General features: G+C 45.2%; 1 protein-coding gene across 1 annotated transcript; it reads right to left on the minus strand.

Moving 5' to 3' along the window:
* Window positions 1–8,427: 8,427 nt before the first annotated feature.
* TMEM218 (transmembrane protein 218) lies at window positions 8,428–23,620 on the minus strand. Its single transcript, XM_043452275.1, has 4 exons — window positions 23,468–23,620; window positions 15,546–15,743; window positions 14,341–14,443; window positions 8,428–10,397 (listed from the first exon to the last, which is right to left on the minus strand). The coding sequence occupies exons 2-4, from the start codon at window positions 15,653–15,655 to the stop codon at window positions 10,263–10,265; spliced, it is 348 nt and encodes a 115-aa protein (XP_043308210.1). The 5' UTR covers window positions 15,656–15,743; window positions 23,468–23,620; the 3' UTR covers window positions 8,428–10,262.
* Between the last annotated feature and the right edge of the window lie 100 nt (window positions 23,621–23,720).

A 23,720-nucleotide genomic window follows, 5' to 3' on the forward strand; every position in this document is an offset into this window, starting at 1 on the left:
TTGGCATCTCTGTCTGCCCTCTGACACTGCCCATCAGCCCCTGTGCCGATATCTGTTGTCAGCTGCCCCTGTGCTCACTGGGGCTCACGTGGGCTGTTGGCACAGCATCCCAGGACCTCAGGGTGGTGTGCTTGCTGGGTGCCCACAACTGGGGTGTTCACGGCAGGCGTGCCTAGAGGAGGCAGTTCAGTCAGTTCAGTTGTGCAGTCGTGTCTGACTCTGTGACCACATGGACTGCAGCACGCCAGGCTTCCCTGTCCATCACCAGCTCCCGGAGCTTGCTCAAACTCATGTCCATTGAGTCAGTGATGCCATCCAACCATCTCATCCTCTGTCATCCCCTTCTCCTCCTGCCTTCAATCTTTTCCAGCATCGGGGTCTTTTCCAATGAGTCAGTTACTCAAATCAGGTGGCCATAGTATTGGAACTTCAGCTTCAGCATCAGTCCTTCCAATGAATATTTAGGACTGACTTCCTTTAGGATGGACTGGTTGAATCTTGCAGTCCAAGGGACTCTCAAGAGTCTTCTCCAACACCACAGTTCAAAAGCATCAATTCTTTGGCACTCAGTTTTCTTTATGGCCCAACTCACATCCATACATGACTACTGGAAAAACCAGAGCTTTGACGAGACAGACCTTTGTTGGCAAAGTAATGTCTCTGCCTTTTAATATGCTGTCTAGGTTGGCCATAGCTTTTCTTCTAAGGAGTAAAGCGTCTTTTAATTTCATGGCTGCAGTCACCTTGCAGTGATTTTTGGACCCCAAGAAAATAAAGTCTCTTGCTGTTTCCCTTGTTTCCTCATCTATTTGGCATGAAGTGATGGGACCGGATGCCATGATCTTAATTTTTTGAATGTTGAGCTTTAAGCCAACTTTTTCACTCCCCTCTTTCACTTTGATCAAGAGGCTCTTTAGTTCCTCTTCACTTTCTGCCATAAGGGTGGTGTCATCTGCATTTCTGAGGTTATTGATACTTCTCCCAGCAATCTTGATTCCAGCTTGTGCTTCATTGAGCCTGGCATTTTGCATGATGTACTCTGCATGTAAGTTAAATAAGCAGGGTGAAAATATAAAGCCTTCGTGTACTCCTTTCCTCAGCAGTGAGGATACTGATGACCCAAGGGTATGCCTGGAGGCTAGTTCATTCTTTGGATACAAACACCTCTACACTGAGACAGGTTGTACACACACCAGTGGTGACAAATAGTAAGTCTCAAACTACTAAGACTCACTCTGGCTTGAAAAGCAAGGAGCCAGTTGAAATGTCTTTTTTTCTTGGGGATGGTCTTGCTCCCTCAAGACCATCCCCAAGAAAAAGAAATGCAAAAAAGCAAAATGGCTGTCTGAGGAGGCCTTACAAATAGCTGTGAAATGAAGAGAAGCAAAAAGAAAAGGAGAAAAGAAAAGATATACCTATTTGAATGCAAAGATCCAAAGAATAACAAGGAGAGATAAGAAAGCCTTCCTCAGTGATCAATGCAAAGAAATAGAGGAAAACAATAGAATGGGAAAGACTAGAGATCTCTTCAAGAAAATTAGAGCTACCAAGGGAACATTTCATGCAAAGATGGGCTCAATAAAGGACAGAAATGGTATGGACCTAACAGAAGCAGAAGATATTAAGAAGAGGTGTCAAGAATACACAGAAGAACTGTACAAAAAAGATCTTCATGACCCAGATAATCATAATGGTGTGATCATTCACCTAGAGCCAGACATCCTGGAATGTGAAGTCAAGTGGGCCTTAGGAAGCATCACTACAAATAAAGCTAGTGGAGGTGATGGAATTCCAGTTGAGCTATTTCAAATCCTGAAAGATGATGCTGTGAAAGTGCTGCACTCAATATGCCAGCAAATTTGGAAAACTCAGCAGTGGCCACAGGACTGGAAAAGGTCAGTTTTCATTCCAATCCCTAAGAAAGACAATGCCAAAGAATGCTCAAACTACCATACAATTGCACTCATCTTATACGCTAGTAAAGTAATCCTCAAAATTCTCCAAGCCAGGCTTCAACAATACGTGAACCGTGAATTTCCAGATGTTCAAGCTGGTTTTAGAAGGCAGAGGAACCAGAGATCAAATTGCCCACATCTGCTGGATCATCAATAAAGCAAGAGAGTTCCAGGGAAACATCTATTCTGCTTTATTGACCATGCCAAAGACTTTGTGTGAATCACAATAAACTGTGGAAAATTCTTTAAGAGATGGGAATACCATTCCATCTGACCTGCCTCTTGAGAAATCTGTATGCAGGTCAGGAAGCAACAGTTAGAACTGGACATGGAACAACAACTGTTTCCAAATAGGAAAAGGAGTAGGTCAAGACTGTATGTTGTCACCCTGCTTATTTAACTTACATGCAGAGTACATCATGAGAAATGCTGGTCTGGATGAAGCACAAGCTAGAATCAAGATTGCCAGGAGAAATATCAATAACCTCAGATATGCAGATGACACCAACCTTATGACAGAAAGTGAAGAAGAACTAAAAAGCCTCTTGATGAAAGTGAAAGAGGAGAGTGAAAAAGTTGGCTTAAAGCTCAACATTCAGAAAATTAAGATCATGGCATCCGGTTCCATCACTTCATGGCAAATAGATGGAGAAACAGTGGAAACAGTGGCAGACTTTATTTTGGGGGGCTCCAAAATCACTGCAGATGGTGACTACAGCCATGAAATAAAAAGACGCTTACTCCTTGGAAGAAAAGTTATGACCAACCTAGACAGCATATTAAAAAGCAGAGACCTTACTTGGCCAACAAAGGTCTGTCTAGTCCAGACTATGGTTTTTCCAGTGGTCATGTATGGATGTGAGAGTTGGACTATAAGGAAAGCTGAGCGCCAAAGAATTGATGCTTTTGAACTGTGGTGTTGGAGAAGACTCTTGAGAGTACCCTGGACTTCAAGGAGATCCAGCCAGTCCATCCTAAAGGAAATTAATCTTGAGTGTTCACTGGAAGGACTGATGTTGAAGCTTAAACTCCAATACTTTGGCCACCTGATGTGAAGAGCTGACTCATTGGAAAAGACCCTGATGCTGGGAAGGATTGAAGGCAGCAGAACAGGACAACAGAGGATGAGATGGTTGGATGGCATCACTGACTCAATGGACAAGAGTTTGGGTAAACTCTGGGAGTTGGTGATGGACAGGGAGGCCTGCTGTGCTGCAGTCCATGGGGTCGCAAAGAGTCGGACAGGACTGAGCAACAACTGAAATGAACTGAGTTGAGATGTCTTGGTCCTCAGGCCCCCAGGGCGGAGCTGCAATTCAGGTTCTAGAAGGCGTCTTTCAGCACCAGGGTTAGGAGCTTCCCTGGTGGCCCAGTGGTTAAGAACCCAGGTTGCAGTGCCGCGTCAATCCGCAGGTTCCATTCCTGCTCAGGGGACTAGGATCCCACACGCAGTGGAGCAACTAAGCCCGTGTGTTGGAGCCCCGTGCACTGCAAATAGAGAGTCGGTGTGCAGCAAAGAAGATCTGATGTGGCACAACTAAGACCCAACGCAGCCAGATAAACAATAAAAAATAAAAATAGATAAACCGGCCCCCCCAATCACTGTCTTTAAAAAAGAAAAACAAAGCAGCCACACTCAGGGAGCCACTAGATGGCGCCTTCACTCCACGGTAGCCAGTGGCCAGCTCTCCCTTTAGGTTTCAAGAGGCTCCCTCAACTGCTTGCTTTTCCTCCGGAGGTCTCCTCTTTCCCAGCCTCGCTGCTGATGGCTTTGAACCTTCTCCTTATTAGAAAACTATTAATGTCACCTCCTTCAGAGGATCCCTGTGAGTGAAGGAGACAAGTTAGTGTTAAACGCATGCCCTGCTCTCACGGGCTTGTCTAGTTAGGGGATGAGACAGGAACAGTGAAACGTTTAAACAATGCAAGAAAAAAAACACCGGGGTGGGTGACTCAAGAGACTTTGCCATCAGCCCCTCCAGCCCTGAAGGGGCGGGGCCGGGGAGGGTGATCCCAGTGGCAGAGGATGAACAAATGTGACGGTCCAGAAGGAAGAATGAACAGGACGGAAGTTAAAATGAACATGCATGAAGCCCCTAACACGTGAGCACGGACAGGGACTAGAAAATGTACAGGACGGCTGTCCTCGGCTCAGGGTGGTGCTGTGGAGATGCTAAGGGCATGCGGTGCTCGGGACCAGCCTCAGAAATGAGGGCTGGGGTGAAGATGGGAGTTTGGGGCCCACTCTCCTTGAGATCTGCCCTGGCACACCTGGCTCCCCAGCCTAGGGTTCCTGCTCCCCCGCAGCCCTGGGCACCGGCTGTCTGTCCCTGGAGGCCTGGGACCTACCTGGCTCCTCTCTGGGCCTCCACACTCACTCGGGGCTAATGCGGGAGCATCACGTTAATTAGTTATTCATTTAATTTAACTTCACATTTGGTCTCAATTAAGCTTAAAGTGTTCTTCCTTATAGATGTTACAATAGCACTTGTAATTAAAAAGCAGTAACTCTTCACATTCCTCCTTTGGAGATCCATGGGGAGGTTGGGCTAATGAGGGGGAGTGGGGATAAACTAAGAAAAGGAAAGCTGCTCTCAGTGGATCTCCACGCTCTGAGAGGGGCCACCAAGAGTGAGAGGCTGGGGGAGGAACGGACACGCTGTGGGGTTGGTGGGCACCCTGAAAACCGGAGAGTGGACCTGGGGCTAAGGGGCAGGCCTCGGCTACGCAGGCATGGGGTAAGGGGAGGATGGGGGAGGGACGGTAGAAGGAGGTGGTCCTTAGGGGTGGAGGATGGGGCCATACATTGCAGGGCAGGGCACAGAATAATACCCCCTCCTCCAGAGAGATCTGCATCCTGAATGCCAGGATCAGTGAATGTTATCTTTCACAGTAGATGAGACTCTGCAGATGAGGTTAAGGACCATGAGGTGAGGAGACCATTCTGGATTTGGGGGTGGGCCCATTGTAATCACAGCTGCTCCTGATCGGAGAGGGAGGCAGGAGTGTCAGGCATCAGATTAGATGACGCTGGCCTTTTTAAACATTTAATTAGTTACTTGATTTATTATTGGCGGCGTCAGGCCTTAGTTGGCGGCACACGGGACCTTTTCCTTGTGGCATGTGGGCTTCTCACTCTAGTTGTGGTATGCAGGCTCAGTTGTCCCGAAATGGGATCTTAGTTTTCTGACCAGGGATTGAACCCATGTCTTCTGTGTTGGAAGGCAGATTCCTAACCACTGGACCACCAGGGAAGTCCCTGATGCTGGCTTTTAAAAAAATATTTTTCAAGTTTTTAATTTTTGGCCTCCACCTTGCTACTTGCATGCGAGGTCTTAGTTCCCTGACCGGGATTTGAACCTGCATCCTCAGCAGTGAAAGTGCCCAATCCTGACTACTGGATCACCAGGGAATTCCCAGAAGATGCTGGCTTTGAAGATGGAGGCAAGGCCAAGGAATATGGGCAGCCTCCAGAGGCTGGAAAAGGCAAGGAAACAGGATTCTTCTCTGGAGCCTCCAAAACCTTGATTTTAGCCTTGTGAACTCATTTCAGATATCTTACCTCAAAAGGACTACAAGTTAATAAATTGGTATTGTTCTAAATTACTAGTGAAAAAAGTGAAAGTGTTAGTTGCTCAGTCGTGTCCAACTCTTTGCCATTCCATGGACTGTAGCCCACCAGGCTCCTCTGTCCATGCGATTCTCCAGGCAAGAATACTGGAGTGGGTTGCCATTTCCTTCTCCAGGGGTTCTTCCTAACCGAGGGATCGCACCTGGGTTTCCAGCATTGCAGGAAGTTTCTTTACCGTCTGAGCCACCAAGGAAGCCCTCTTAACTACCAAGTTTGTAGTAATTTGTTACAGCAGCAATAGGAAAGTATTACATGTCCCCAGGGTAAAAAGGGGCCAATATCAATCTGAAGATAGCAAAACCAAAGAAATCCTCAAAGATTAAAAAAAAAAAAAAAAGTGGAGAGGATGGCCATGGAGCAATTAAGTACCAAATAAATGCCACCAAATACCAAATAAATGTGTAACTACCCTGAGTTCCCTGAGGGCAGGACCCGAGCTAAATGCACAGCTTTTACATCAGTGGTCCTCAACCTTTTTGGCTCCAGGGACCTGTTTTGTGGAAGACAATTTTTCCACGGGCCAAGGGGCAGGGTGGATGGTTTCAGGATGATTCAAGTGCATTACCTTTATTGTGCACTTTATTTCTTGGATTACTACATGAGCTCCACCTCAGATCGTCAGGCATTAGATCACAGAGGTCAGGGACCCCTGCTTTACAGTATCTAGTGTGTGTGAGGAGAACTGGAAGACGAACTTTCTCATTCTGTCTGTGGTCCTGGGCCCTGGTTTTGATCCCTGCTGTCGTTTCTTAGGTCCCAGGAAACTGAGGCAGGAGGGTGTGTGTTGAGTCGGGCGTGGGGGTGGGGGTGGGGCTTGGAAATATTTTCCTTGAGTAAACAGCAACTGATGTGACTTCCTAGAGGCAGAGGTCAAGAAACACATACACATTCTTGCCTCGCGGCTTTGGTTCTTCCATTGGTGCCTCTGAAAACTAACCCAAGTATCCATCTTTCCAGGCAGGCAGTGCTGGAGAGGTGGTCGTGTGTGTCCTTGACAGTCAGTCCACCAGTCGCTCCATCAGTGAGGGGCTCTACTTGAGGGGGAAGCTGAAGTCTTACAGCGCAGGGCCCCCCAAGCCAGAGCTGATCAGTGAAGCTGTCCGTGAGTCCATGTGGCTTCGGATTGCTTTGCCCTGGATTCCTGAGATTCCAGATTTTGCAGTAGACTCAACTGCATTTCCTCACTACTTCCTGCCTTCCCCCTTTCCCTTTGTTTTCACCTTACAGGGCAACGTGGTAAAAGACAGTGAAGAGCTGAGACTGCCCAACTTTAGTCCTGGTTCCTATTTAACTCCTAGCTGAGTGACCTCAAGCAAACCACTTCGCCTCTCTGCCCGTTCCCTGTCGGTGAAATGGGGGTATTAAGAGTACTTAAGAGTTGCTATAAGGATGACGTTAGTTAATACTTATGGGGTGCTTAGAAAAGCACCTCATACGTGTTTGCTAAATACAATAAAAACTGTGACTTCAGCAGGTAAAGAAGAGAATATTCCCAAGTATCTGGGCTGGCAATAGAGATGAAAGGTTGAATTCTGTGGGTGATAAAACCTCTTCCAATCCTGAGTTTTTATGCTCCTGTGAGGATAATCAGCACTTCTTCAGATTCATACCCATGCGGTTCCCATTCTCATGTCTGGAAAGTTGCTCCTATGTGGTAAGAACCAAATACTTAAAGCTTCATGCCAAGAAGTCCTGATAAAATGTTTTTTATTTGTACTATAAATGTTAACTGGTTGAGCTTCCCTGGCAGTTCAGACAGTAAAGAATCTGCCTGCAATGCAGGAGACCCAGGTTCGATCCCTGGGTCAGGAAGATCCCCTGGAGAAGGAAATGGACACCCACTCCAGTATTCTTGCCTGAAGAATCCCATGGACAGAGGAGCCTGGTGGGCTACAGTCCATGGGTCTCACAGAGTCGGACACGACTGGGTGACTAACACCTGTTAATTAGGAATTCTTTAATGAAACTTTTACCTGTTGTGGATATGGGTCAGAGGAATTATGGGTATAAGTAGTTAGGAAATAATATTAGCCAATGGAAAAATAAGGAGTTGCCTGAAAGCCAAAACTGATCATTAAACTGAGAAATGAGATATCAGGATCCCAGTGTTAAGTGGGAGCCTCGTTACTAACTACCTGTGGAACTTTTTACAATCCCCTTATCTCTCTGCTTGTCTCTCATCTGTGAAATAACTGCAGCAGGTTTCTTTTGTATTTTTATTTATTTTTGGCTGCGCCACGTCTTTGTTGCTGAGTGGGGGCTACTCTTTGTTGGGGTGCCAGGGCTTCTCGTTGCAATGGCTTCAGTAGCGGTACATGTGCCAACTGAGTGGTACCTGGGCTCAGCTGCTCTGCAGCATGTGGGATCGTCCTGGATCAGGGATTGAACCTGTGTCCCCTGCACTGGCAGTCGGATTCTTTAACCACTGGACCCCCAGGGAAGTCCCCACAGCATGTTTCTTGACCCATCGATGCAAACCAAAGCAAAACAAAATTGTTCAACTTCAGCAGCGACAGGATAGAGTTGATAGAAAAGTCTGTCTTAGAGAACAGAACAAGAAATGGCTTACTTTATGTGAGGATAAAAACATTCTGAAATGACTTGGATGCCTTCGTCCCAGGATGGAGTCAGGAAGGCAGCCGGGATGCCTCAGCGCCTCCTTCTCGAGTGGATTTATTCCACAAAGACCATGCTTCACACCCTGTGGGCACACAGTGAGCTCTGAGTGAACACTGATACCTGCTGTGTGCAACATGGGTGAGTGGTAGTGCATTTCCTAGCAACTCAACAGCGTACAATAACTCTGATGAATTTTTAGATTAAATATCTGATACTGCGCATCAGTAAAGAATGTCAGCTTTACTTCTACGAGACACAGAAAGAACTTCTCAAAAAATTACCTAGCATGTTCTGCAGCTTGAGACAGCGCCGCCTAGTGGATCAGACACTGGGTCGGGGGGGTAATGTGCTGACGCGGTCTTTGTCAGGATACAATTTTAAGATGACATGCTGTGGTCCATGGGGTCACAAAGAATCGGACACGACTGAGCGACTGAACTGAACTGAAATAACCTGTTTTCTTACACAGAAGCCCTGACTTGCTCTCCTCCCACCTCTCAAACAGTAGGATCACCAGTTTCTTTGCCACAGGATTCCCTCTGGGTAGCACAACCTGTGCTGAGGCCATTGATCAAAGAACAACAAATGGGGACATTGAGATGATTTCTGTTTGTATTGAAGGGACGCCCTCTAAGCTCTAACCTCTGTCTCCAGGAAGGCTCTGAATACAAGGGGTGCCATGTTAACCACTGATTATTGCGGGTCCCCCCCGCCGCCATAGAATTTAGTGAAACTCATTTCGTGATTTTGTGCCCTCTCAGCCTTCTATTTCTTATCCCAATCCTGTGGGTTTTCTTTTTTTTTTCTTTAAGGGTCGGACATGACTGCTTTGAGCATAAAGATATAAAGTGATCCATCATTCACTTCACCACTGCCGGTGATTATGGGATCTACAGAAGGTAGGCTGAGTTAAAATACCCTTTATACAAAAGTATATTTTTGCCCTTAACACACAAGCTTGTCATTTACATTTGTTGGAGGGGCGGGGGGAAGACTTATGCACTACTGGCATATAGCATGTACTCTATCAAAGTTCTTTTTCCAACTTGTTTTCTGGTTCTTAATTTTCAGCCAGAAGGTCCTTCAAATAGTTCTCGGGTGCCAGGTTGAGACTCCCAAAGTGGAAACAGCCTAGAGTTGCCCGCCCCCACCCCCCATTTAATGACAGATTTCACTTGGTCTGGGAACTTAGGTATAAAGTTATACCTAAGCCTGGGGATAGACATTCCTCATCAGCTTTGGAGAAAGATCTACAAAGATGAAAGAGATGACAATAACTCAACATGGACACTTATAGTAACTAAATAAAGGAACAAAGACCTACAAATACTTGAAGAAGAAGAATCTAGAGAGAGCCGCCAGACACACGACTGATGTTTCTAAACTCTGCCTCTAATCCTCCCATGAACCTGAACTATAGAAATGTTAGATTCAGGAAGCTGTGCTCAGGAGATCGAGGTGAAATCAGTCCTCTGGCTGCTGTTGACTGCTTTCTCAAGGCAGCGGGAAGTGATACCAAGGCCTTTGTGGAGCCCCGTGGTGTGACATGCAGAGTGCTGCATAGCTGGCATCTGATAACATGTCTCCAAGTCACCACATTAAAATAATCTTTTGAACTCTGAGGGCCTTTCTCTCCCAAATGATCTTGACCTTGAGATTAAGTATTTCACATATTATCAAAAAGGACCAAGTCCTTCCGTCTGTTGGACAGCAGAAGCTAAAGTACCCTTTTTCTCAAAATTCACTTACTGATGTCTTGATCGAAAACCTACGCAGATCACTGTTGCTATTTCCTTTTCAAAAGAGGTGGAAACCTGAAGTACGGGTGCTGAGAAGATGGCGATATCCCCCTTAAGCTGGTGAGAATCTCTCCTCGGGGGCAATTCTGCAATCCTGTTTCTGGAAGCCAGGACTCAGCGGATTTGTCTTTGTGATGAAGAGATGATCCTCTGATCTTAAAGCAGGAAGGCTGTCAACACAAAGCTCTGAACAATGTCTGCTCACCAATGACATCAAAGCGAGGAGGAGAACAAGGTCTTGTTTTCCCCGAAGGTGGCTCAGTAAGACCGCAGTGGTTTGGCATAGATTGGCTCCAGGATGTGATGGATTAGAACCAAGAAAAGGCTTCCAAGGAAGACGGCAGTGAGGAAGGCCAGCAGGACATAGCGGCCAATGAAAAAGGCATCTACGATCTGGAGAAAGAAACATTAAAAGTGAAATTACTGTCACATCTGCACCTTGACTGTGCTCAACTGGAATCTCTGATGAGTAAGCCCAGGGTGTGTCCATATTCATAACTTCCAGTAACATGGATAAGAAAGAACCTTTTTCTCAACATGCTGAGCCAGAAATTCAAGATAAAGAGAAGCTTAATGAAGAGGCTTAATAAAGTACAGGGAACAAACATAGGCTTGGTGTAGGAGATGCATAAACACTCTGAAGGCAGGTTCTTTCCTGTTCTGAAGTGAGTTATCTGAAAGAATGAATGAGAACCTTGCTTGCTTGGTCTCAGAACAGCTTATTTTGTGGCTGTCAACTTTTCATTATGGAGAACTTTAAACACGTATAAAAATACAATAGTATAATAATCCCCCACATACTCAAGATTCAAACACCCACGCCATCAACCCATGGCCAACTCAGGAGGGGTCATTTTCAAAATGAAAAGGGGACTCTCAAACTTTCACCAGAGGAGTTCTGAACCCTCACATTCATAACCCAGCCTTCCAAGGGCTGGGGAAATGGCCATTTACCTGCGGTCCTGAAACACTAAGAGGAAAGGAAACTTGTCCCAGTTTGTACCGTTGGCTGCCTGGCAGCCAGTCGTACTTGAGGCCCCAGAGCTGCCGGTCGTGGCTGACAGAAGCCTGTCATTCGTATTGGCTCTACCCACTTGTCTACTGTTCACTGCCAGAACTCTGCTTTCCACAGATCCAAAGAGTGCTGCCTAAGTTTGGGCAGGAAAAAGCAGTTTAATCTACAGACTTACTATAGAGCAGGAACACAAACCAAGTGACCAGGGACATCGCGACTTCCCAAAGCTTTCAGAACCTAGTACCTGAAGAGATCCCCAGATACCTGCAGGGTAGTGGTTGATAGGATAACCTCTACAAGGTCTACATCCTGATCTCCAGAAACTCTGAATGTGTTAAACTGCATGACAAAGGAGAATTAAGGTTTTAGATGGGATTACCGTTGTTAATCCATTGACCTTAAATAGGCAGACTGTCCATTCTCTATGTCCATACCTCTGTGTCTCTATTCCTGCCCTCCAAATAGGTTCATCTGTACCATTTTTCTAGATTTCACATATATGCGTTAATAGACGATATTTGTTTTTCTCTTTCTGACTCAGTTCACTCTGTATGACAGACTCTGGGTCCATCCTTGTCTCTACAAATGCCTCAACTTTGTTCCTTTTTAGGGGTAATGATATTCCATTGTATTTATGTTCTTGGGGGAAGTGAAGAGTAGGACAAATTGGGAGGTTGGGATTGACATATATACACCACCACGTGTAAAAGAGACAGCTAGTGGGAAGCTGCTCTGTCGCACAGGGAGTTCAACTTGGTGCTCTGTGATGACCCAGAGGGGTGGGATGGGGGTCCAAGAGGGAGGGGATATATGTGTACATATGGCTGATTCACTTCATTCCACAGCGGAATCTAACACATCATGAAGTAATTATACTCCAATAAAGAAATAAGGAGGCTGGCCTGAACTGTTTAATACAGGTGGCCCAATGTAATCACAGGGCTCCTCAGAAGAGGTTGAGGGAGGCAGGATAGAGGGTCAGAGACACAGAGATGTGAGGATGGAGGCAGACACAGAGAGATGCTATTTTGCCGTCTCTCAGGATGGAGCAAGGGGTCCACAAGCCGAAGGGTGGCCCCTGGAAGCGAAAAAGGCAAGGAAACATTTCTCCCCAGAACCTCCAGAAAGGAACACAGCCCTGCCAACCCCGTGATTTTAGCCCAACGAGGCTGATTTTGGGATTCTAGCCTGTGGAACTCTAAGATAGTAAACGCGTGTTGTAAGCCACTGATTTCACGGTAATTTGTTACAGCAGCAGTGGGTAACTAATACAGCAGAGATGCACAAAGCGCCTGTCAAGTCCACGCTCTGCTGTGATCACTGAGATCCAGGGACACCAGGGGAGAGGGCTGCTCCAGAGATTACCCCAACAGCCAACTTACAACAAAGGTCGGGTGGATGAAACGGCTCTGACATGACTTTGACCTTGGCTGCAGGACTGAACAAGTCTCTCGTGGGCTATATGTTTGCTTGTTCGACACGGTTCACTTTTTAATTAGCCAATTAGCAGGCCTTGGGTGCGGAAGGCCCAGGCCATGTATTATTGATACAGTATTGAGCCAGACCGCTTACAGGGGCTGGGACTCCAAACCTGAAAATGAGAACTCCAATCTCTGCTGGCCACACTGATGAACAGATTTTGCTCAAGAGGCTGATCTGCTCTCCTGGTCTGAAACCGGGTCTGAAACTCACATGATGGAGGGAAGAGGGAAGACGGATTGATTTCACGACAGTTTGCTCTGTGCCCTTCTTCCAATGTTCACATCCCCAGTGATTCAGAAATACCCTGACTTCATCGCTTTCTCCATTTAAGACAGGAAAACCGGTCACCGTCCTGACATGGTCAGAGTGGTTGTCAGATGCTGACCAAAAAACCCAGTGTGTATGAAAACGGTGCCTTAGTTTTGTGTGGCTAAGTATTATTTCCCCTGGAATTTTCAGAATGGATTTCCTCCCTTTTGCCATGGTCAGTCCTACATGGTACTAGAAAGGGGTGCCGAGTCTAGTTCAGAAGTTATAATGTCGTTTTGTGTACTGTTGTCCGGCGTCAAAACAGTTGCCTTTAAACTCTCGGCGATGGCCCCTGATGTTCTGCTGAGTCCCCAGTATGAAGACTTCAGCTTGAATCCTTGCTCAGCCTCTTTCTGTGTGTGTATGACCTTCGGTAAGTTACCCTAACCCCTCCCAGCCTTAGCATCCTGACCTGTGAAACGGGACATTGACAGTGCCTGTGTCATGCTCCTTAGGGTTGTCCTGAGGTTTGAATGAGAGCATGTAAAGAACATGCTGAGCACAGGACCGTGCGCACAGTGATGCCCTAAACAGTGTTAGCTATTATCACCATTACTGCTTTTTTGTTTAGTTTTTTTTTTTTTTTTTGGTGATGTGGAGCATTTTTAAAGTCTTTATTGAATTTGTTACAACATTGTTTTGATTTTTTTTGGCCATAAGGCATGTCAGATCTTAGTTACCTGACCAGGGGGATTGGACCCATATTTCTTGCATTGGAAGGTGAAGTCTTAACCACTGGACCTCCAAGGAAGTGCCACCATTACATCTTAAAAAAAAATTAAAATAGCAGAAGGAAGTTGTTAGAAGGAGTAATGGGCCACAGGATGTCAAGATTGTAGAGATTATCAAGACTGTAGAGACCTGAGACCAGCCACGCATGGTAAAGGCAGAGCCCCAGTCAGGAAGGAACCAGGATGGGTGGGGTCTATGAGAGAGATGATAAAACTTCATTTAGACAGGTAGGTGCTGGGAGAGCCGGCTCTGGAAATGAGGATGGAAGGAACTCCCCGAAAGCTGTTAGTGTGAAGTGCATCTATGGCTACATTGCCCACCCTCCACAGCAGAGTTCCTCCCTCCCCTCTGCTCTTCTCTATGGAGAATACTCCCTCCGCACCGCCAGTGGGAAAATCCAAACACATGATGAAAAAGCATGTCGATTAGCACCTGAGGGCACTGCCTAAGTGTCGCCTGGGATCTGAGTCTCCAAGCCAAGGCAACCAGGAGTGGGAGCCTGCCTGCTCGTCTCTGGCCCTGCGGTGTGAGGCGGCTTCCTGACACACCACTCGCTCAGAAGCCAAATCCAGGCAAATAGCTGCCTGGAGGTGTTGCCAGCGGGCACTGGAAGAAGCAGGAGGACGTTTAAAACCCACCCTGAGCCGCCCCCACACCCCATCCTGGTTTCAACTTTACAATTTTTTGAACACACTTCAGCCCTCCTGGCACTGGGGACCACGCGGGGCAGGGCAGAGGTCTAGACCAGGAGAAAGAGGAATGACAACTCAGAAGGCAAAACAAAACCCAGGTTTTTACCTTCATCTCTGCCTCGGGGGCTGGGACTTCACTGGCTCGAGGGAAGAGCAACAAAACGGCTGTGATGATCAGAGCACCGAGGAACGCGAAAATGACAGAGAACCTGTGGCCCAAAGACAGGGGGTTAAAAGCACAGGTTAGCGTTCTCTCCAATCTGCTAGGCTGGGCCTGGCTTTTCCCTGGGGCCCACATTCTGTCTCAGTCCATTAACAGGGCCCAGTGTGCTGCCCCAGCGCCACGGGAATTCAGAAACGTTTTCCCCTTCCTCCCAAAGCCCTTCTTTCCAGACAGGTACTAGCAGGATGCGTTCCTGTTATTCCTGGGGACTCCAAGTTCCTAAGAATGGGAATTGGTGGGGTTTTTAAAAATTATTTTTAATTGGAGGATAATTGCTTTATAATGCTGTGTTGGTTTCTAACATACAACAAGGTGAATCAACTCTATGTACACATATGTCCCCTTCCTCTTGAGCCTCCCGCCCACCCCCATCTCACCCCTCTAGGTCATTACAGAGCACGGAGCTGGGCTCCCTGTGTTATATAGCAGGTTCCCACTGGTCAGTTCTACACATAGTAGTGTATATATGTTAATCGTACTCTGTCAGGAATAGGTGGTTTTTATTTTGACCTCTGTGTGGTCGGAGGAAAACCCGAAGTGGCCCCTCCCTGATCCCCCACTGCTGTGTTTGAAATCAGAAAACTTTAGTGAATGATGTAATTCCTTTTGTACCTACACAGTCTGGCCAGGGAGTATGAGTCTACAGTGTCCTTAGGGTCAGTTTATGCCCTGATTCTTTAAGTCAACACCAGCCCAAGTCATCCACAACCCTTCAGCTTCCCGGGGCCCTGGTCTGGAGCCCTCAGGGGCTGGATCCAGCACCTGCCATGAATCTCAACAATTAAGAAACATGCACACGTGTGACCCCAAGAAACTCAAGCGGCAGCGAAAGCAGATTCTCTTTTCATCTCCTATGTCCTCATCTCCTGTATGCTGAGAGCTGACATGTACCCCCTCCCTTCTCCTCCCACCTCTGCTTCCGAGTATAAATAATACAGTCAGTGCTTATGATAAAGAGGTTAAAATGCAACTCCTTCCAACTGCCGGTAATGACAATGAGCTTCTGAATTCTAAATGTTTCATGAGTGTCAGTGATTTCGCATCTAATTGCTTTTACCTCGGACTCCCGGCTGGAGAGAAGGCCTTACCTAGCTACCCCCGAGGCTCTGGAGAGCAGGACACACAGCAGCAGCACGGACACCCAGAGCAGGGCGAGGAGGAACACGCCGGCCCCCACGCCGAGCACCGTGCCGGCCATGCGGGGCTGAGGCTGAGCGCCGGCACAGTGCGATGAGCTGGTCCTGGTGTGACGGGTACTGCTGGGCTTCTGGGTGCTCCTGGGTTTCCTAGGGGGTCAGACACAGAAAGTCTGAAATCATCCTTGGAAACTTCTGATGACTGGTGTGGGAGGAGGATTCATCAATACAGGTCTTAATAGGTCTCTCTCAGAAACTGACAGATCAAGCAGCTAAGAATAAACCTTTGACACAGGATATACAAATGGCCAATGTATATGTGAAAAGTGCTCAAGTTCATTAGTCATTCAGTTCAGTTCAGTTGCTCAGTTATGTCCGACTCTGTGACTCCATGAACCGCAGCACGCCAGGCCTCCCTGTCCATCAGCAACTCCTGGAGCCTACCCAAACTCATGTCCATTGAGTCAGTGATGCCATCCAACCATCTCATCCTTTGTCGTCCCCTTCTCCTCCTGCCCTCAATCTTTCCCAGCATCAGGGTCTTTTCAAATGAGTAAGCTCTTGGCATTAAGCTTCAACATCAGTCCTTCCAATGAACACCCAGGACTGATCTCCTTTAGGATGGACTGGTTGGATCTCCTCGCAGTCCAAGGGACTCTCAAGAGTCTTCTCCAACACCAGAGTTCAAAAGCATCAATTCTTTGGCACTCAGCTTTCTTTACAGTCCAACTCTCACATCCGTACATGACTACTGGAAAAACCAGAGCCTTGACTAGACAGACCTCTGTTGGCAAAGTAATGTCTCTGCTTTTTAATATGCTGTCTAGGTTGGTCATAACTTTCCTTCCAAGAAGTAAGCATCTTTTAATTTCATGGCTGCAATCACCATCTGCAGTGATCTTTGAGTCCAAGAAAATAAAGTCAGCCACCATTTCCACTGTTTCCCCATCTATTTGCCATGAAATGATGGGACTGGATGCCATGATCTTAGTTTTCTGAATGTTGAGCTTTAAGCCAACTTTTTCACTCTCCTCTTTCACTTTCATCAAGAAGCTCTTCAGATCTTCTTCACTTTCTGCCATAAGGGTGGTGTCATCTGCATCAGTTCAGTTCAGTTCAATCGCTCAGTTGTGTCCGACTCTTTGCGACCCCATGAATCACATCACGCCAGGCCTCCCTGTCCATCACCAACTCCCGGAGTTTACTCAAACTCATGTCCATCGAGTCGGTGATGCCATCCAGCCATCTCATCCTCTGTCGTCCCCTTTTCCTCCCGCCCCCAATCCCTCCCAGCATCAGGGTCTTTTCCAATGATTCAACTCTTCGCATGAGGTGGCCAAAGTATTGGAGCTTCAGCTTCAGCATCAGTCTTTCCAATGAACACCCAGGACTGATCTCCTTTAGGATGGACTGGTTGGATCTCCTTGCAGTCCCAGGGACTCTCAAGAGCCCCCTTTTCAATACCACAGTTTAAAAGCATCAATTTTTCGGCACTCAGCTTTCTTTATAGTCCAACTCTCACATCCATACATGACCACTGGAAAATCCATAGTCTATCTGAGGTTATTGATATTTCTCCTGGCAATCTTGATTCTAGCTTGTGTTTCATCCAGCCCAGCATTTCTCATGATGTACTCTGCATATAAGTTAAATAAGCAGGGTGACAATATGCAGCCTTGACGTACTCCTTTTCCTATTTGGAACCAGTCTGTTATTCCATGTCCAGTTCTAACTGTTGCTTCCTGACCTGCATACAGGTTTCTCAAGAGGCAGGTCAGGTCGTCTGGTATTCCCATCTCCTTCGTTAGGAAATTGCAAATAAAATACAGTACCTCTAGACACCTACCAGAATGGCTAAAAGGAAAATGATGGACAACTCCAAGTGTTGACAAAAATGTGGAATAACTGGAAGCCTTGTACTCTGCTGGTGAGAGTGTAAGTTGTTACTAGCACTTTGGAGACTCTTTGGCTATATCTAATAAAGCTGAATATGTGAACCCTAGATCCAGCTGTTCTCTTCCTGGGCGTGTCCCCAACAGACATGTCATAAGTTCATTAAGAGATGTACAAAAGTTCAGGGCAGATCTGTTAGAAATACTTACAAACTGAAATGGCCTAAATATACATCAATTGAATAGATAAGGTGAGCTTTCTCAGGTGGCACTAGTGTTAAAGAATCTTCCTGCTAATGCAGGAGATGCAGAAGACCCAGGTTCGATCCCTGGGTCGGGAAGATCCCCTGGAGAAGCAAACTGCAACCCACTCCAGTATTCTTGCCTGGAAAATTCCATGGGACAGAGGAGCCTTGTGGGCTATAGTCCTTAGGATTGCAAAGAGTTGGTATTATAGATACAATTTATTCATTCATACAATGGAAGAGTAAAAAGAAGCATGAATGAACAGACTACAACTATACCCAGCAATGTGGGTAAGTTTTGCAAATATTAAGTATAAAAAGCTAGAGGCAAAAGAGTTCACACTGTGTAGTAACATGTATATAATGTTCAAAAACAGTTCAAACTAATTTGGGGGTTAGAAGTTAGGAGTGTGGTTGCCTTGTAGAAAGAAGTGACTAAAGGGGCTTCTGGGGTGCTTACGAAATTTTGTTTCCTCAGCTGGGTATGGGTTACACAGCTTTGTTAATTCTGTTAAACTGTATCTAGCTGTACACTTCTGATTTGCATATTTTTCATTATGTGTCTTACACTTTTACTTTTCCAAAAAAGTTTACTTCAAAGAAAGTCTGAAGAGACATACCAGACAAAAGTAATGTATGGGCCTTGTTTGGTTCCTGACTCAAACAAACCTGCTGTCCAAAACCTTTTATGAGATGACTGGAGAAATTTGAACAGTATCTGGGTATTTGACGATGTTAGGGAATCACTGTTTATTTTTTAAGTGAAAAATAATGTTTTTTTTTTAAATGTGATGATGTGGTTATTTTACTAAAAGATTACTTTTAATATACAAATACACAAACACACACAACACAAATAACAGAAAATGATGTCTAGGAATTTTATAATTATCTAGGACAGAGGAGAAAGGGGTCAATATAAAACAAGGCTAGTCATGAATTCACTGTTGAAGCTGGAGTGGTGAATATATGAATTTTCCTATACAATGTTCTATACTTTTGAATATATTTGAAACTTTTGCAATAAAAGGGTTGTGTGTATGAATAAGTATATATGGGCAAGTAGGAATAAACCCAACAAAAGATGTGAAGATTTTTATGGCAAAAAGTATAAAACTTTATTCAAAGATATATATATATATATATATATATATATATTTTTTTTTTCCCCTAAAGGCCTGAATAGAGAAATAACCCATGTTCCTGAATGGATGGGATGGTTTAATATTCAAAGGACTCAATTTTCCTTAAATTATCAGCTCAATGCAATTCTAACCAAAATCTCAAAATAGTTTTTTGTGGAACTTGAAAACCAATCCTAAATTCAGATGCAAGAGTAAAAGCCCAAGAATAGCGAAAACAATTTTGGGAACTAGGATGGAAAACTTGCCTTTCATGTTACCAACTGCTGCAAGACACATTATAGAACCACAGTAATTAAAACAGTGTGATAGTGGCATAAAGACACATGGGCCAGTGGAACAAAACAGAAAGCCCAGAAGCAGAGCCACGCATTTAGAAGAACTTTGCACAGGACAGAGTTGTATTTATAGTCAATGGGTAGAGGATTTCATAGACAGTGTTGGAATAAGTGATTATCCAATCAGAAAATAATAAAACCAGATCTCTGCTTTATATCATGCGCCGAAGCCAATTTTAAAAGGAAAGTTATTCGTAATAAAACAGCATATGTTTAAATATACAAACGTTCAGGCTGACTACACTAGAATACATAATGAAGGACAGCACTCAGATGCTCACACCTAAACTTAGAATCGGCATGAACGCAAAAGCTACAAATGCAGGCTGGTACAGGTGTGTTTTACGGCAACTCAAATACCACGGGCTGGGCTGCCTTCAATTGCGGGGTTTTCTACAGTGATGAACGACTCTGTTAAGAGTTCCAAACTACAAATAAGTATAATTTCCCCCTGATTTACATTAGAGTTGTATTCCTGGAAATTTTACTATGTTCAACTGTGCCAAAAGATACATTATGCTTATACAAAAAATGGAGTTGATTCTGGGTTCATATGAGAAATGAGTATCCTGTGAGACACTTGGGATGTCGTGCAGGATGAAGGACAATTCTTCATGGTGAGGGGCTGTCCAGTGCATCACGGGACTTCCAGCAGCCCCAGTCCTGCTCTGTAAACCCCAGGAGTGCCTCTAAAATCACACTAATAAACCAAAGGTGCCCTCACAAACTCCAAAATGACCAAAGGGGCAATGCCACCCCCTTAAAGAACCAGGTGGAGGTTTAGTCGCTAAGTCAAATTTGACTCTTGCAACCCCATGGACTGTAGCTTGCCAGGCTCCTCTGTCCATGGGATTCTCTAGGCAAGAACTGGAGTAGGTTGCCATTTCCTTCTTCGGGGGATCCTCCCGACCCAGGGATGAACCCGGGTCTCCTGAATTACAGGCAGAGTCTTTTCCAACTGAGCTATGAGGGAAGCCCAAGCCTAGATAAATAAACTCTGGCATAAAGAGATGTGAACAAGGGTGTTCATGATAGCAAAACATCTGAGAAAATCTAAATGTCCATTAGTAAGGGGATGGGTATTATATACGCATGACAACTTAAAATCAATGAACTTGAGCTAGCTGTACTGACATGAATGTATCTACTGGGTTGGCCACAAAGTGTGTTCCATAATATCTTACGGAAAAACCCAAATGATCTTTTTGGTCAACCCAATAAAAAACAATACAGTCTAAAAGCAAGTTGCAGAATGAGGCCCACAGTACTATACTATTTGTATCTTTAAAATTAAAAAAATACCTAAATCATTATATATTTATGAGATACACATATACAGTAAACATAAAACCATGGGCATAAATGGTGCAAAACAATTTCAGGAGATTGTATGTCTCTGGGGAGGGAGGAAGGAAGGAGAATGGGGCCAGGAAAGAGAACAAAGGGGTTTGAACGAAATCTGTGATGGTTTATTTCTGAAAATAAAAAATTTAAGCAGATGAGTGGAAAAAGTTAATGTTTATTAATCTAGTTGTTTGTGCATAGGTCTTTGTTATAATTTCCAGGGCAATATTCAGTACTTTTGAAATTTTTGAGATAAATATTAATTTTTAAAAAGGTAATTGGTAGCAGGGTACATATGAGCTGAGATCAGAGAACAGAGACTAGTGACCAGTTAGGAGACTACTGCAATTCTCCAGATAAGCGATGAGGCAGGTCTGGGCTTCATCTTAGCTGTGGGAATGGGAAGGGGCTTAGGAAGGTGGCATTAGAGGTGACTCAGGTTTCCTGCTTGGTTGACTGAACTGATGGTACCGCCTTTAGCAAGATAACTAGTTAAGTGTAGTTGCTGCTGTTTGGGATATTACGCAAGTTACCTGTAAGACTTGTACCAACTCTAACACCTAGAATACAGGGCAAATGGTAGTTGAAGCTGGTTTTGCCCTTCATTCCTCCAGAGAAACATGAAAGTTCATGAGACATTGGGTTCTGTACATGTTTCAGCTTTAAAGTATTAAGATGAATATCCCCAACCTCTTATAAGAATGAAGTTTGTCACTTTATAACCAAACCATACATTTTCTTAATAAGCATAGAAAGGAAGGGCTGGATAAAGTACAGAATGTTTTTGTGGGGAAAGAGTGAACAACTACTCATTTTATCTTGTTAACTGAGCGTGGGCACAATGCTTGTGATTATTTCTCTAACTGGAATAGCTAAATTACTGAGTAAAGCTTGATAAAAAAATAAAATAAAAAGAATTCTCCAGGCAAGAATACGGGAGTGGGTTGTCATTTCCTTCTCCAAGGGATTTTCCCAACCCACTGATTGAACTGGTGTCTCCTGTGTCTCCTGCATTGGCAGGTGGATTCTTTACCACTGTGCCATCTGGGAAGCCTTTTATTTAATATACAAGGCTTTCTCAACCCTCTTTTGAGAACTGGGCTTCCCTGGTGGTTAGCCATCTTCCTCAGATGGTAAAAAATCTGCCTGCAATGCAGAAGACCCAGGTTCGATCCCTGGGTTGGGAAGATTCCCTGGGGAAGGGAACGGCTACCCACTCCAGTATTCTTGCCTGGAGAATTCCATGGACAGAGGAGCCTGAGAGCTACAGTCCATGAGGTCGCAAAGAGTCAGACATGACTTAGTGACGGAGCACGCAGGCACTGTGGAAGACAGTATGGAGATTCCTCAAAAAATTAAGAATACAACTACCAAAAAACCCAGCTATCCCATTTCTGGGCATTTATCCAAAGAACATGAAAACACCAATTTGAGAAGATATATGTGACTCTGTGTTCACCAAAGCATTATTTATAATATCTAAAATATGGAAACAACTCCAGTGCCTTTAAACAGGTGAATGGATAAACAAGTTGGGTGTATGTATATATACAGATGAAGTGAAAGTGTTAGTCACTCAATTGTGTCCAACTCTTTGGGACCCTGTGGACTGTAGCCCTCCAGGTTCTTCTGTCCATGGAATTCTCCAGGCAAGAATACTGGAGTGGGTAGCCATTTTTTTCTCCAGGGGATCTTCCGAACCCAGGGATAAAACCCCAGTCTCCTGCATTACGGGCAGATTCTTTACCATCTGAGCCACCAATATATATACATATATAAAATGGAACACTATTGAACCATTGAAAAAGATGAAATCTTGCCATGCTAACATGGATAGCTCTTAAGGTTATTATGCTAAATGAAGTAAGTGGAGAAAGACAAATACCACATAATTTCACTCTTACTAGGAATAAACCAACAAAAATGAACAAAGCAAACCAAAACAAGAGGGAGATTCAGAGAACAGAGCAGTGGTTATCAGAGGAGAATGTGGGAGAGGGTACAAAATGGCTAAAGGGGATCAACTGTAGGGTGACTGATAGAGACTAAATTTTTGGTGGTGAGCACACCATAGAGAGGCATATGGGCATATAGAGGTGGAAATACAATGTTGTACACATGAAACATACAATGTTATAAACAAATGTTACCTCAAAAAGAAGTCAGTCTTAAAGAAAAACGAAAAGAATGGGTTACAGGAGAGAACTATTTTCTGGAGGGTTCCTTTTCATTTTCCTTTATAGCTGTTTCAAGTCTTCAAAAATAATTGGGTGGGAGAGGGTGAACTTTCACACTTTTTTCTACTTTAAACACTTCAACATGGTTTGAATTTTAAAATATTAGGATAATGCCTCTACTCTTGTAATGATACCAAATGCAAGTCTGGGAAAAATCAATTGCCATACTACCAAAATGCCACCGATGTGGCACCATCTCTTCACCCGACCATAGAAAAGGAAGATCAGTGGATCCAGATTACATCCTTCCACCCTTTTTCCTGGGTGCTGTGGCGATTTGAAAGTGGGCAACGACAGCCTGTCTGTCATCCACACCACCCCGGGGCCCGCAGCAGGCAGCCCTACAGTGCTGGAGAGTGAACACTTTCCCTGCCCGGTCGCTGATTCAAACTGGCAACAGGAAAACAGTGCCCCCCAGGTCTCATCTTCAGAATGTTCGCCCGGCCACTTCCCAGTAGTTGGGAGATAAATTAAGGTTTTGATCACAAGATTTCCCCGAATTCAGTATCTACTGGCCGCCGGACCTCGGGTGCAGAACAGTGGTGATGGTAGTCTGAGCGGTCCCTGCCCCGCCATCGCCCCCAGCCTCATTCCAGTCCCCCGTCAGCCGCAATCCCCTGCCATTCTCTCTCCTCTCTTCAGCCGCCCCTATTTTCCTCACCTCCACCCCGCTCACCTGGCTTCGCATCTCCCAGGTCCCCTACTCACTCCTCTCAGCCCAGCCAGTTTCAGCCCACCGGGGCTCTGGTCTACTCAGGACGAATCACAAGTGGGCTTTTATCTAGGAGATTCTGGATTGGCTAATCAGGGCCACTCTTTTAACTCCCGAGTTTCCCCTCATTTGCTTTCGCCGCCGAGGCTCCAGGCAACGCGGAGCGTGGTGGGTGGGCACGTCACCCTCCGTTACGCACTCTGATTGGTCGGTGGCT

This window comes from Cervus canadensis, chromosome 29 (assembly GCF_019320065.1).
Source record: "Cervus canadensis isolate Bull #8, Minnesota chromosome 29, ASM1932006v1, whole genome shotgun sequence".
Classification (NCBI taxonomy): Eukaryota; Metazoa; Chordata; class Mammalia; order Artiodactyla; family Cervidae; genus Cervus; species Cervus canadensis.